Source organism: Hypomesus transpacificus, chromosome 9 (assembly GCF_021917145.1).
Source record: "Hypomesus transpacificus isolate Combined female chromosome 9, fHypTra1, whole genome shotgun sequence".
Taxonomy (NCBI): Eukaryota; Metazoa; Chordata; class Actinopteri; order Osmeriformes; family Osmeridae; genus Hypomesus; species Hypomesus transpacificus.
In genome coordinates, this window is record NC_061068.1 from 6,917,848 (window position 1) to 6,934,048 (window position 16,201).

The following is a 16,201-nucleotide window of genomic DNA, read 5'->3' on the forward strand; positions in this document are numbered from 1 at the left end:
AATGACTTAGCTAAATGAAGCCTCCTCCGTGTAGTTCACTCTAACAACCTTGATTAATTAAAAAGGACCTCTTTCTAATTAAGGTCCTATCCTTCTTAGTCGGGCTCTAACCCTGTATCAGAGACTGTAATAAGTCATCGCGAAGCTGGAATACTGCTCCACCATTTGTGTGCAAAAGGAAATGTACTCATCCGACAAATATGGTTTAATCATATTATTTTATTAATGAACTTTTAAATACAGAACTGATTTTTTTAAATCTACCACATGGATGTACATTTCTTTAATGGTACTATACGGTAGGTAAGATTATTTTTTTGTCCCCTATAAACATGTTGCGTCCTGCAAGAGTAAGCCCCTCTGAGAGTTGTTCAGCAACACAGACACCTCAGTGTCAGTGAAATGTCAATTTCTATTATTTTTTCTTGGAGTGATGCGCTACTTTCCAGCCTATAATGTTCCATCAATCCTGTTCCAGCCAAGCTCCTATAATGAATATGACCTATTGCAGCTTTAACTGTAGTTTATTGTCAGAAGAAAAATGGGGGGGGGATCTATAGGAAACATACATACTCAATCTTAAGTTAATTCTGGACACTCATCAGAGAGACAGCACCAATAGACACCCAGCCCTGTCAAACACTAACCCTCTCCTTCTTGTGTTCCTGTGTCTGTTCAGGTCAACGGGAAGGACCTGTCCAAAGCCACCCATGACCAGGCGGTGGAGGCCTTCCGCACTGCCAAGGAGCCAATCATGGTTCAGGTGCTCCGCCGTGCCCCTCGCCCCAAACCTGCCAACCCCGGCCCCGACACCCAGGTGGTGGACATCAGCACCCAGACAGACATCACCTTCCAGCACATCATGGCCCTCACCAAGCTGCCGCCCTCCACCCCCACCATGGCTGTGCTGGAGCAGTACCTGCTGCCGGAGGAGTGAGTCCTAGACCTCTTCACTTCAACACCTCATCACACATGTTCATTCTTGCTCACTGTTGACTTTCACCTTGCAAATTCAGATTGAGACTATGTAGGCTTCTGGTTCACCAGGAGATATTGGTTTTCATGCCGAGTTCATTAAAATGCTACAGTGGGCACTTCTGGACATGCCCTTGGGGAAACATGGACACATTAAGATGGCCTTGTTAATTAGTGTTTGCATATTGCATTGGATGCTGTAATCTACTTTGTCTCTATGGATGGCCATGAGCCTAGAGAGAAGTGCCCACAGAGCAGCGGAAACAGTTGCCCTTTAATAATCCATCATGATTCATTTAATTCATTTGAGAGACAAATTAAAAACATGGCATGCTAATTTCAGATTAACCCCAGGCCGTAGACGCATGTTAACTTGATTCAAGTTTGGACTTGGAGAAAGTAACCTGATTACTTCTTTTTCCTTTCTCAAACATCTCCCCCTCCAGTCAGACAGTGTTATTAGTTTACAGTGGTCTGTCTATTTCCTAATTTTTCCATTTATTGTTGAATCACTCTCCTAGGCACAGCCAAGGGCATGCATACTTCGACCCCAATGTTTTCCTGGAGGGCATACAGCAAGAGATGGAGCGCGAGGAGCTGGAATACGAGGTTAAACAAATGGCTTTCCTCCTTTTCTCTCTCAGTCCCTCTCTCCCTGTCTCTTTCTTATAAAGATGTCCATTCAGACAGCTGACGCCATATTCCTCTTGCTGTCCCATCAGTGGGGCTGGCTTAGCCTCCGTGTCTCCAGCTCAATGGCTCTGTTAGTCACCACACGGCCTCCTCCTCCGATAGATCCTGGTTATTGATGAACCCCACGCTCACTGTACCCTGCTGAAGACTCGGCCATGTAGGCCAGGCAGGAATCGAGTGGCTCGTTTGTTCCACAGCCTGCCCCGAGCAGATGCGAGACGGTGACATCATTACTTATTTGTGACAACTGCTAATGCGTTTTTGCTGGGACGCTTGTCACAGAGGCCCTGGCTGAAGATCATGTATAGTGGATAATTAGATGGCACAGATAATAAAGCCAGATTGATGGATCTAGTGATGCACATTAGCGGTGGCTGGATGGGGTCGTGCTGAGGATTTGGAAGGACGGTAGTGACTGAGAAGGGCTTTTCGGGTGCTCCTCAGATGACCCCTGCCAACCCCCACCACCCTACTGCAGCACATTAAACACCAAGCAGCAGAGAGCAGGCCAGCCTGGGCAGAGACAGTCTGATGCTCAGCAGACAGGCTGGTCCTGAACCTGTCCTAGATCCAGACACCAGCTCCTAATGAAGAGCCCTCCATCCAAAGGTTAGACTGGGCAGTGGCGAAGGGTCCTGTAGCCTCTGTAGTGGAAATGTACACCTCCCTCTGTAGATCAGGGTTGTGGTTATCTCTCTCCTTCGGTGTACTATGGCACAGGGAAGCTATTTATGTTAAGTTAATATGAACAATGCCTAAGCACTCCTTTCACATAACAGTATTATGCAATATTTAAAGACCTTATTATGTAGTTCCCTGAAGAAACCATTGAGTGGCGTGGACATGAATCAAGATTTGAAGGCAGAGCCTTTTGAGGGGCTTTGTCACGAAAAGCCAGTGAAAACAACAAAAAAATTAAATTGTTATGTGCTCCAACAAGATCTAGCATTTCTGTCGTACAGTACAGTATGGTACTTCCCCTTCCTGCATGTGTCTAAAATACTTTGAAGCTTTTCTACAAAACCCTGTCTGAGGATTCTGTTGTGGATTAGGGCAGATTTCAGTAGTCAGCTGCTGTGGTTCTGGCGGTTTGGTTAACCCTCTGCCCACTCCTGGCCCGTGCCCTAAGGCACTGTGCAGCTCCTATCAATGTCTGTATCTTCAAGATTACAGGTGTTGACAAGTGACAAACGGGCCTGTGCTCAGCTGCAAGGCAGGGTCCCATCTGTCATTCTGTCACTAGGTCAGTGGAGGGACACAGCCCCACCTGCACCCAGCTGGAGCTATCATTACTGAGATTGATGCATCTTTTTGTCTATGATCCCATATTGAACCCTGTATTGTTTGTGTGAATGTGTTGGTGTTGGTGTGTTCCCAGACCACAGTATGCAACTGTATTCAATCAATGCAGTTCAGATGGAGAGAGAGCGAGGTGTAACCCTTGGCTTGCAACTTGTCTTGGTCTAGGAGGTGGATTTGCACAGAGCCAACATCCAGGACAAGCTTGGCCTGACCGTCTGCTACAGAACTGATGATGAGGACGAGACTGGCATCTACGTCAGTGAGGTACGGGAAGTTACACATATCAAACTACAGGATACAGTAGGTGTGCAGTAAATGCATGCTCGGCTATATATCAAATATACATATAAACACCCTTAACTGCTGATTCTTTCCTAGTATTTTGGTGGAAAGGGAGTAATAGATGTCTTCTGTATCAAACTCAATTTATCATAGAATGGTTACAGACAGTCCAAGGTTACAGACCGCATGTTTCTGAATTAACAATACCTACAGGGGGACAATGCCCTTCTCTCTTATCACAACTCCCTGATTTATTTGACCTCAATTTATATTAAATGCCCAAGGTGACACACTACTTTTATCTATTGAAGCACCGTCATCATAAGTTGATGTGGAGAATCCTAATTGTCCACTTCAGAAGCACTACACCTTACCTTCTCCATTGTTTTCAGATTGATCCAAACAGCATTGCTGCCAAAGATGGCCGGATCAGAGAGGGGGACAGGATTATCCAGGTAAAGCCATGACTTACTTTACAGAAACCCTTCCAACACCTTTATAATTATAAAATGCCAAAGCTTCTATCTGATGATTCATGCCCCTTGTCCTCTTTCCCCCAGATCAATGGCATAGAAATCCAGAACCGTGAGGATGCTGTAGCTCTGCTGACCAGTGAGGAGAACCAGAACGTCTGTCTCCTGGTGGCCAGGCCTGAGATCCAGGTAACACACAGCACCACAGCTAATCCACACGGATGTGAAATCTGCTTCAGACACACTCAAAAGAAGCTCCTGGAAGCCTCCGTAGATGTGAGCTGAGGTGTGGCCTTGGCTGTGTGAGTCTAATGATGCCATATCTCCACCCGTGTGTGTCTCAGCTGGATGAGGGCTGGATGGACGACGACAGGAACGACTTCCTGGACGACCTTCACATGGACATGCTGGAGCAACAGCACCACCAGGCCATGCAGTTCACCGCCAGCATGCTGGAGCAGGTACACACACACACACACGCTGGCTAGAGTATTCCTTCAATATTCCGCACATGTTCATCTGCATGTCAAAGTTGAACCAAGAGAGTTCATTGAAATATGACACCGGGTGCCAAAAAGTAGTAGTTGATGTAAGAGTTATATGAACATATCCCGTGTGGGGAAAAACCTACGAATCCCTTCTGTTGTGTCTCCCTGCAGAAGAAGCGTGAGGAAGACGGTGGGACGACAGACACGGCCACGCTGCTCTCCACCCACCACGAGAAGGACAGCGGCGTCGGCCGCACCGACGAGAGCACGCGCAACGACGAGAGCTCCGAGCAGGAAAATATGGGGGACGACCAGACCACCGCCTCCAACACGCTGGGCAGCAGCCGCAGGAAGCTGGCCTACAGCCAGGACACCCTGGGCAGCGCGGACCTGCCGTTCAGCAGCGAGTCCTTCATCTCCGCAGACTACGCCGACGTCGACTTCCTGGGCATCCCCGCGGACGAGTGCGAGCGCTTCCGGGAGCTTCTGGAGCTGAAGTGCCAGGTGCGGAGCGCGGGGGGGCCGGGCCCGTACTGCCAGGGCGGGGCCTCCGAGCAGGACGGCGTGGACAAGGAGCTGGAGCTGCTGAACGAAGAGCTGCGCAGCATCGAGCTGGAGTGCCTGAACATTGTCCGCGCCCACAAGGTGCAGCAGCTGAGGGAGCAGTACCGCGAGTCCTGGATGCTCCACAACAGCGGCTTCCGCAACTACAACACGAGCATCGACGCGCGCCGCCACGAGCTCTCTGACATCACTGAACTGCCGGAGAAGTCGGACAAGGACAGCTCGAGCGCCTACAACACTGGGGAGAGCTGCCGCAGCACGCCTCTCACCCTGGAGCTGTCTCCGGACAACTCTCTACGCCGTGGAGCTCCAAACCAAGGTGAGGCCGGGGCTTCGGGCAGTGCTGGCCTCAACATGAGGATCCCCAAGCCCCTGCTCTCTCCTGTCCTGGAGGCTGGAGGCGCCGTGAGAGGCAGGGCCTCTTCCTCGAAGGAGGCAGAGGGAGACCTTCAGCCAGACGGGAAAGAGCAGAAGCTGCTGGGAGAGCCAAGCAAGCCTGGGAAGAGCTCGATGTTAGGGCAGAACTACTCCCCATACAAACATGCCCACATTCCCGCTCACGCACAGCACTACCAGAGCTACATGCAGCTGATCCAGCAGAAGTCAGCGGTGGAGTACGCCCAGAGCCAGATGAGCCTGGTGAGCCTGTGCCGCGACCCAGTGACCCCTGAGGATCTGGAGGCCAAGATGGAGTGGAAGGTGAAGATCCGCAGCGACGGCACCCGCTACATCACCAAGCGGCCCGTGAGGGACAAGCTGTTGAAGGAGCGCGCCCTGCGCATCCGAGAGGAGCGCAGCGGCATGACCACGGACGACGACGCCGTCAGCGAGCTGAAGATGGGGCGCTACTGGAGCAAGGAGGAGCGGAAACAGCACGCGGTGCGCGCCAAGGAGCAGAGGCAGCGGCGGGAGTTCATGAAGCAGAGCCGAGCTGACTGTCTGAAGGAGCAGGCTAGCCAGGATGACAAGAAGGAGCCCAACATCATCGAACTGAGCCACAAAAAGATGAATAAAAAGAGGAACAAGAAAATATTTGACAACTGGATGACAATCCAGGAACTGCTTACCCATGGCTCTAAGTCTCCAGATGGCACGCGAGTGTACAACTCTCTGCTATCAGTGACCACGGTTTAGAAGCCAGGAACACTGGCCCAGGGCTGTAATGTACTGTAAATAGGACACTACCATTTGGGGTAGAGATTCCTGCCTCGTTCAATGTGGCAACATTTTGTAAATAGCAAATAGGAAAAGCCTTTTCTGAAGGAACTTTTGACCAAAGTGGTCTAGAGGTGCTCCACAGAGTGTTCCAAGGATGTACTTAGAAGATGATTCTGTCAGGACAGTTTTGAAAATGCTTTCAATAACCTTTCTATCTTTGTGCTTGCTATTTTGAATAATATTGGATAATCTGTCTCTCAATATTTGGGTCTTTGAAAGGTTTTGTAAGTGTGTAAAGACCGTGTGCCATAAGTAAACAGCCGACATTTACATATTTTGTTTTGTTTTTAACAAGTATTTTATAATCAGTATTTTACTGTTATACATGACTTATGCATATTGAAAGAAAACAATAATATTTACCTTCGAGGTCAATGCATTACCCTTTTTGAGAGGGCTTGTGTAATTTAACCAAACATTATTGTAAACAAACAGTTTTTAGTTTGAAGATATCAAAGGCGGCTGTATTCTTCACGTTATCAACAGTATCATCCAGCAACACGCCATCTGTTACATACTGTAGACTTACCATCATTAAGTGATATCATTGTATATGTACAGTTAGAGGAGGAATCTCCTCTGACGTTAATTGAAAATCGAAAGGTTTCTGTGTTGTTGTTGAAGCACATTGTAGTCGCCTTGCCTTAGTAGGACTCCATGTATTAAGAGAAAATAACACATCTTAAAATCCATAGTAGGCTACACAATTTGATGTCTTGTAAAATGAGAGAAATAATAAATTATTGTTTTATATTTGATGAGCTTTTTAAGGTTTGTGTTAAGGGTTTCATTTGAAAATCAATAGTTGCTCTGAATGAATCAGATCCGTGCTCTGGATTTGAAATTAAATAGAAATTGATAGTAAATCTATCAGAGAGAATATTTGTGTTTTTTCATTCATACTTTAGCATCCTTTTTTGATCTATGATTTTAATCATCACAAACATTTTTTATGAAACCCATCATTGTAGAGAAGGCTGCCAACCATGTTGTATTGAATTGAATTGAATTAACTCTCTATCACGTAGTTTGATAGATAATAATGCACTGTCAGACCACCTGGACTAAAGTCTGTCCAAGTGGAATGTGCATAATGAGTTAGAAAGAGGGCAACAGAGTTGGCAGGGTGGCCGACTCCTCAGCCTGGAAGGTCAAAGCTGAGGTGATGGTGAATGTCCCTGACAGCAGGCTCTCGCCATCTGTCTGAACGACCCCTCTTCCACTCTTCCCCTTACTCCGATTCATTTCATCACTGTACGCGTTTGTTTGTATTTCTCCAGAAAAAGACTTCTGTGTCAACTCTGTCAGTACATAGCGTGATAAATTCTCAAACGTAACCCTCTATACGGGTCTGAATTATGCCTATGGTGAAATCAGCCAAGTCATGGCCTCTTGAAATGTCATAATTTTGACAAATGATTGGCAGGAGGGATGCTCTGTGTGATGAATCATGTGTCTCTGGGATATGAGTGCTATCCACACTTGGCTGATCACTTAGCTCAGGGCTCTGACCTACACTTGCCTCTGCCTCCTCTGTCCTCCCCTGGCTCCCCTAGCATCCTCCTGGCTCTCCACTCAACCTGGACAGAAAAACGTCTCGCAAACGTATCAATACATGGATCATTTATTTACATTACTAGTAATTTTAGTAGTAATTTTAGTTAATTTTAGTTAATTTTAAAAGTAATTTTAGTTATTTACATTACTAGTAACATTATTAGTAAATGGAAATGGAGATTTGAGATCACTGAGACGTGAGCACAGACTGATCCGATGTACAAAGGACATCTCTCGTTTGATGCTATGAGACATATTGTCTCATTGGCGGGAGTATTTATAAACCCATCCCTGTGTTTGTGTCTGCACCGCTGAGGGGGATGATTATGGTAATGAGACTAGCCATGGGAGTGGGCTCAGCTACTTTCTGCGTCTGCTGGAATGTAATTGATTGCTCCTCCTTAAGCCTAACCGAGCCAAAGCTATATGATTTATGTCTGGCTACAAGGCTGTGTATACAGTCCTTTAATGGGAGATAACAATATGGCATGCAAGGCAAACAAAAAGCTCTTACAATCAATTCTGGACCATCCCCCTCCGATACAGGAAGATTACACTCTTGGCTTTGTTGCTCCAATGTATTCTCTTTTTTCTTATCTGATAATGAAAGTGTTTCTCTCTTAGTACTTTTGGCTGTCCGGTGTTTTGGGCCGGCCCATCAGTTTAAATGACCGTGCAGAGAAAAGGCTGACACTCCAGTTTAATCATTCATTAACTGATAAGGCTGCTCCTCTGTAGCTTAGCTCTGTTCAGCCTGAGTTGTTTACATTCTGTTGTGGGAGGAGATGTCTTACTGAACACTGACTGGTCTACTTTTCAAAGTTTTTTTCTTAGGTTCACCAACGGCTTTGAATAGTCTGAATTAATGTAGAATATGGATAGTTACCTCATTCCCTCCAAGGTTAGAAATCAACGGAAAGTAGGCTAAAATTGTTTTGTTGGATAACAATTTGGCATAAAATCTAAGTAATTATATATTTTGCAGTTAGTAAGCCTTTGAGGAAAACATGAGGATCGTCTGGGGAAAAAAAGTACATTTCAGCGGGCGGGAAACGCAGATCCTGAATGCAATATTAAAGACATCAAACTGCTTGATAAACTAAATAAAAAATAAAAACCCACTTCTCTATTCTTTATTGATATCACATCTTACTGAATTAACCTTCTGTTCTTGTTTACGGCCCAGGGTGTTTATTTAGATCCAGGGTAAGCATTCTGATCTTAACTTAATGGCGTGTTGCTAAACAGTCGTAAACAATTCCTGGTCTTAGTAGGATACCTAAGCCTGAAGGATGTGGTGATAGGCTAGGGTTATGAACGTGAAAACAGTACATATACTTTAACAGTACTATGCTGGATAGACTGTATGATATATCATATCTCAGAGTATTTAAATCTTCCAAAGACCACATGGAAAACTGGGAGAAAACCACTTAGTATTCCCTAGTGTATGGTGGAAACACTGTTATCAATCTTTGGTTCAACTAACAATAAATAAACTCCTTGACAACCTGGGTAAGGAGCAGAGGCAGTGCTAAAGTATCATACACATAAAATGAATAATAAACACTGGGCCATATCCTGTATCGTACCTTATCTCAAACATGAGAGGGAGTGACAAGAGACATCATTCCTGAAAAGAAAAAAAATGAGGAAGGGGCTTGTACTTAAAAAGATTAGATATCATCAAAATGTGCACTGGCTTCAGTGATGTATGAAAGTGGATGGATGTTCTCTGGGAGTGAAAGGTGTTCTCATTCAATCCCCAGTGGCACCACCCAGCTGTCCATAAACATGCATCTATGAATATAAGTGAATTATTGAGTGTTGCCATTTCATTTGACCAAACGCCAGTAGTGGAACTGTTTGATTCAACATTCAATCGTGTTATTAAATCTGTTTCTTTTGCAAGTATTGGATAGCCAATTCAAATTCTATTGGAAACATGTCAATAGAAGGAAGAGGAGACTGTCTTTTGGTATTATTAAATGACATTCTCAAGGTTACTGTGCCTTTACAACTTACAGACAGGAACACCAAACTCAACTCAGACTGGATGCCCTTTTGTGCAAGGTCAGGAGAAGATCCTCAAGTTGATGTTTCCCTGCACTTGGCACTCAACTCTCAGTGACCTTTACAGGGTTTAAACCAATGTGACAATGTTTGTAAACGGTTGTTTCACACCTTCATCCCACTACACAGTCCAGTTCTGGGGTCGACAGGATGCGGCCACTGGTCATCAGCACTTTCACTGTAAGGCTGAAGAGAAGTGAGGAGACACCAAGGCTGGTCGCACAGCCTGGTCTTCTCCAGATGGTTGAGAAGACAGGGAGAGTGAGAGACAAAAAAGAGTGTGGAAGAGTGCAAGGACAGTTGAAAACAGATTTGAAACACATGAAAACTCCTGGTATGACGTAACACACTGTAAATAGTGTATGTCTTTGATCTCAGAATGTGGACATACCATTCTAGTGTTCATTTATTGATAATACATATATTACATGTGTATATTTTATGTTAGAAGATAATCTTATAATATAAATTATACACATGTAATATAATTTATATATATATATATTTATCTTAGATAAATAAAGATAAATTACAGAAAAGGGCGCTGATTCTTTCAGGGCCACTGACAAATAAATCCCTATTACAACCTATTTGACCCTTGAACTTAGCATGGACTTGTTAAGTTCAAAGGTCCTTTTTGGTTGTCTTGTTTATGGCTCTGCGGAGCCGTAACTCACAGCGATATCTCAGCGATCCTCTGGCTCTCTCCGGTTCCCACAGAGGAAGTTGCAAAAATACACCAACCCCCGTGCGCCCAAACCAAGCCTCTTAGCCTCTTGGTAAAGGATTTATTTGGCTACGGCTAATTGTTCATTATGCACATTCCAGATTATAGGTTGTTGTGTAGTCAAGGAATGGTAACAAGAGGGAAGTTTGGTGTTAATACCACATATGCCTTTCCTAGTGGATTGAGCTGATGGGGTGTGCAGCCCGACCCTGCACCAAATTCTGCAGTCAAGTCCATTGCCCACAGTGTGTTGACGGAACTGTTGTGTAGGCGAGAGGCCAAGGGTAGTTTCCTCTGACTTACCTGACACAATCTTCAGGGCCAATGTCATCAGACCGCCTCCACCATATTTACTATGACTCAGACACAGCTGTACTCCATCACTGGAACTCCATCAGAAAGAGTCCTAAAAGAGAGGGAGAGTAAGAGAAAAGAGGGAGACAGACAGTGAGAGAGGGAGAGAAAAGAGTGAGAGAAAGAGAGTGAGCACATTAATTTATACACATTGCAAATGTGTATAAATTGTAGCAAGATGACAACAAACACTATTTAATATTTGAACCTCCATTAGGCTGAACAAAATACACATAGTTTTCACAAATGTTCCCTTGCGATTTCTTGTTTGAATGCCGTTCAGCATTGTTAAATGTTTTACAAATGACACTGTTGACTTAGCCGGGCCCTCCTTTGAGCTTGTCAGTGAAGACAGGATTTACATGTTGATTTGGGAGGTCAACAAGGGGGTGATATGCAACCACAGGCTGTTTTTTCCTCATCTCTGTACTTGGACCTCATCTCTGTATTTTGCACACCTTACCATGGCCATGCTATGAAGAACAGGTTTGTCCAAATAAATGTTTTACAATGAACCATGTCAATAACCCTGAATTTATTAGAAACACCAATGAAAACAAATGTGGTGTCTTGGGAAAGGACAATAAATGCTAGGAATTCCTTTTGATTAACTTGAAGGAGTTTTATTTTTCAGTGTTTCAAAGACTGAAGTCACTCAGAAGTCATTTTCAAATATTCTGTTAGCCAGCAGACCATGAGTATTAGTATATAGCAGTACAAACAGAATACAAAATGTAAAATAGCTTCAAGGCAATTCACTGAAGTGTCTTTTACTTTATCTGCAACTCATATCAATCTGTAACATAGAGAAACTACAAATTGGACTGTCTGGACATAAACATCTTTATTGTCTGGCCCAAAGTACTTGGTACTCCATAGAAGTCTAGGATGGAGGTTGGGGAGAGTAGATACCTCTTCTTAATAAGCACATTCCATCCTGAATCCACAGACTTGTCAGCATCGACCACCATGTATTTAGATGCCATTGATTTTACATTTACCACCCACGTAAATGCCCCGTTTGCACAGATATGATGCATCTGCCATTATGTTATCGTTAGTCATTAGAGTGGCAGCCCCACAATCTGCTGATATGTAAAAATGTGGTGTGTGATGTGCTAAGTGTGCAGTCATGCCTAACATGTTATTCCCTGCCATTGATTTAGGATACAACAGAGCTCCTTAAATGTGACTGGATGTCTTTGGAGGGCCTGATCTATCTGCTCAATAGGCACATTCTTCTTGAAGGTCTGGCTCCCAGCTACAGTTTCTCCACCCCGGGCATGTTCTCACAGGCCACTTCTCTGCTGCATGATCTTTCAAAGCAACGTCCAATCAATACCAGTTAAGTGGCAAGACTCCATTTAAGGCTGCAGTACACTAAGACTATTCATTCTTATCTCTGCTAAGTGGAAAAGGGTGAGGTACGTGCACATCTAGGCTGATGTCTAATGAAACATGCTTGATCATAAAAAACGAAGCATGTGTTGCTGCATATTGTTTTTTGGGGGCGTGGTGCTTGTTCTGTTTTTAGGACATTGTTATGAGGTTCATCTGTTTCAGCTGAGACTGGTAGTACCATGGTGAGAGTAGAGTCCTCCAGGGCTCTCCCATACCTGCCTCTCCACTGAGGTCTAACAAGCACTTGTGCTTATGTAGCTACCAGCCAGACCAACTCACCAGCAGGACTCACACATACTCACTCTTAACTTCAGTATCTCACACATATTTGCTCTAATTGAGCTTTTATGAGTCTCCCATTCACACTTTTTACAGCCCAACGCAAAGAGCTGCCCACCTCTTTAAAAATGGACCCTAAAAGCTTTGGCTCTGATATAAACAAGCCCCTTCAGTGCCATTAGCCTGAGTGGCTGGTCTGGTCACAACATAGGGGAAAAAACATGTTACAGGTGCTTCCAGCAGTCAATTAGTGCACTTCATTAGACTGTGGTATTCTTATGGATGCCATGACCTGGAGACTCTACTAATCAATGAAGGTATAAATTGAAAATTGGGCCCCTGATCTGGTGTGTCAAACTGTCTTTTTGTGTAGTAAAAGAATGCAGTCTTTCACAATTCTGTGCAAAGATACGCTTGTGAAAGTTCTGCTTTTTTAAACTATGGAATGAGATGAAAATGACTTGAAAATATTTTGCTCCATAATTAAGCGTACAATAAAAGTGAACACTCCTTTCAGACTGAATGCTCGAGTCAAGGTTGATCCCTAGGATTTCTCCTTGTTAGGATGCCTGGGTGGAAAGGAGCAGAGGAAGAAGAGGAAGGATCGAAATGGAGCAAGGATCAAAACTGGAACATGGCCAAAGGAGACAACACACACACACAAACACAGTATAAGAGTATGTGTTGTGACACAACCCTTGGGTCTCATGCATGGTTTAATCTTTAAATGCAAATGTTTCAACCAGTGAATCTGTTTTTGTTGTTCATAAGAATAGTTTTTCATGCAAGTCTGATCATTCCAGTCCTAAAGAATGAAACCGTTTTAGAATGAGTGTTAATTCTAGCCAGGGCGGACAGGGTGGAGTGTGGAAACATAACAATGTTCCAGCTTTTGCTATCTTATGAATAAGGTAAGACAGCAAAAAAAGCGTTCCAACATGTAGACTTACAGTGGCCACATAGTTCACAACCTGGTATCAATATCAATAATGTAATACATTAGTATTTACTGTAAATTCATGAACATGTTTTCCTCACTTCTTTCCTTAACTTTTTGAGAGCTGACAGAAAAAAACTTAAATTAGGTCATTCGACATGATGTCTATGGTATTGATGCCAGTGATGCCAGTCTGACAGGTAAGTGGCAACTCAAACAACGGTTACCTGAGAATGGCGCCTGCTTGAAGTCACACCCCCACAGTAAGAACAACCCAAACATCCACTCCCCCTCTGAGCAGTTCTGAATATTTAGCACTGCCTCCTGACCGATAGGCGGCTCTAGTGAAGTCGTAAAGTTTAACGTCTGGAGCCCTAATTGATATCCCTAAGGGTTAAAGAGGAGCAGCAGTGTCTCTGCAGGACCAAAACAAGCTCTTCTATCCTTTCTGTCTGTGTACAAACCAAGTGCACTTCCCACAAGTAATGCCTGCCATCTATCACAATGGTGTAGAATGTTTGACCTTGCTGCGTGCCAGACAATGGAACTTGACATTGGCCAACAAACAGTTTAGACCTTCATCTAGTACTTTGCCAGTGAGACATACAAACATACCGAAAGGAGTTTCAGACCAGCACTGTGGATCTTGTTACACAGAAATTATATATTATATATGGTTTCACAAAGGCAGTGAACACATACTGTATTACATCTACAAAAATCTACTTTACAGAAATTACAAATTCTAAATATCAAAAAGTAGAGCTGAACCAGGTGAGTTTCAGACCAGCACTGTGGATCTAATTATGAAGTTTGTTTTTTATCTCATCAACTGTTCGTACGCTATTTGTCCAATGTTCAAATGTGTGGGCTCAGTGTAGAAAATAGACTACCATCAACAGTTTATTCACAATCTAGTTCAAGCCTGACCCATGACGGGGTGCAGACTGTGTACTGCCTTGGACACAGTCATCAGGTTAGAAAGTCTCTGTGATCCGGGAAAGAATGTGCGATAGTACAAGGAATATGTCAAATATCTTTGGCTATAGGCAACCACTTGGAGTCAAGACAAGGTCATCATGTAAAGTCTCACTGGGAAACTAAACAGTACCCTCTATTGGATGATAAAGAGATTGCATGCTGTGATGTGTGATCCTACCAGACAAGGAACGTGCTCACAAACTGATCCAACCCTATCCAGTCAAAGCACTTGATGTACTTGTATCAACACTCACAAGTTTCTTCCAAAATGTTGCTGAAGTGCTCCGTTTTTTAACCAACCCATTACATAAATATTTAAACATGATAACTTTGATGATGGTGATCTACAATTAGTCCAGGGTAGTATGAAAATGTTTACAAAACTTTTAGTAAAAGCATCAGCTAGATGAATGGTTTTCTTCCTTCTGTTGGGTCCTATTGACGGATGGTTTAGAAGCCAGGAGTGTTGTGCTGTATGAGAACAGGCTAATTTAATATTCCAGGAAACACTGGTGTGGGCAGCAGATAACAGCAGTTTTTCTTTCACAACCAAACATTGTTTTAGAAATGTTCACTTAAAGGAGAACATTTGGGGATTTTAGAAAATGTGGGAAATATGTGAAGATACCATATCTGATGTCCTTGAGAAGTTCCGTTTTGGTAGTGACTGTTTAGGACAATGAATAACATCTATCACATGAGGTCATTTTCATTAAAAAATGCTTCAGAAAAACGAGCAATCTTAGACGCCTGAATTCTAAGCCTGTTTCAAATCTTAAGCACACAGATCTCAATGGATTTAACTACAGCCGAGCGTCAAGTAGAAGTTGGCACCAGTGCTTGGCTTGTGATGTGCAATTAGTGGCACACTGAATTCCCATTTAATCTCAGTATGAGCTGAAGCAAGGAAATGCCAAACAATATCTAATTTACGTGCTACGTTAGAAATGCATGAAGCAAAGACCCTACATTCGCAAGTTGATTACTTCTTACAATTTCCTCTTTGGATGCCATGATCAAGAAAGTTTTACAAAATGTTGCTGCTCAAAACGTTGGCTTGCAAAAAAGGGCTGTGATACTTTGTACATGAGCATACCCAACATTGCCTCAATGAAGTTTGAACTGTGAGACACAGAGGCCCGAGGCTGACGGAGCAGCTCTTTATGGATATGTGACAGAGGAGTTCACTGTTTACCTTCTTCATCCCAATCTAATGAACCCAGATCCCCTGAGCCACACCAATGGAGTGCCGATATCGAAGACAAGCATGCAAATGTTTTTCACATAGTAATGAGGTGCACCCAAGACCATATATGCCACTGTGTAACATGACAAGCCGTTGTTTATGTTTGAAATTACCAAGCTGAACTGTAAACACTAAATACATTTATCTCATTATAAAAACGGGTAAATTGACAGTTTGTGTTGAACCATATGTGTCAACCTGTTATCTGAGTGCAGCTACTGTGAGAACAGATTTAAGTGAGAACATGAAAAAGCTCATTGAGAAAGCCTGTGTGAAACTTTGAAGTCACCAGTGCTCTCTCTATAACAACCAAGCCTTTCATGGAGCAGGGATCAAATTATGGCTCATTTGATTTCAAGCTGCTCTTTATTCCCATCAGCCTGGCATTTATTTCCCTGGGGACATGTTTCAAAGACTAGTCTCAAAACGCTGCCTCCTGCAGAACCTCACTTTTTGGATTTACACAAACCACTTTTTATTTCCTTTGAGAGCCCAGGCATATTTCAGCAGCTAAGAGACAGACAAGTTGCACTTAATATGACCATATCTACCAGCCCCCTTCTCTTCCTGTGTGAAGATGAAACACTGGGAGAATTCAACTTTATGGAAAAATTCAAATGTCCTGCATATCTTGTATGTCTCCCCCCCCCC

The 16,201-nt window shown here is 43.7% G+C and overlaps 1 protein-coding gene across 2 annotated transcripts in view; it reads left to right on the forward strand.

The window, feature by feature from the left end:
* The window catches only part of pdzrn3b (PDZ domain containing RING finger 3b), a 69,218-nt gene extending 62,465 nt beyond the window's left edge, over positions 1–6,753 (forward strand). For both annotated transcript variants that reach the window (XM_047024606.1, XM_047024607.1), the window contains 7 exons: positions 680–933; positions 1,497–1,584; positions 3,136–3,234; positions 3,645–3,707; positions 3,813–3,914; positions 4,070–4,186; positions 4,385–6,753. In XM_047024606.1, coding sequence (XP_046880562.1) covers positions 680–933; positions 1,497–1,584; positions 3,136–3,234; positions 3,645–3,707; positions 3,813–3,914; positions 4,070–4,186; positions 4,385–5,911 — 2,250 coding nt within the window. In that variant the 3' untranslated portion in view covers positions 5,912–6,753. The remainder of the gene's footprint in view (positions 1–679; positions 934–1,496; positions 1,585–3,135; positions 3,235–3,644; positions 3,708–3,812; positions 3,915–4,069; positions 4,187–4,384) is intronic.
* The last annotated feature ends 9,448 nt before the right edge of the window (positions 6,754–16,201 follow it).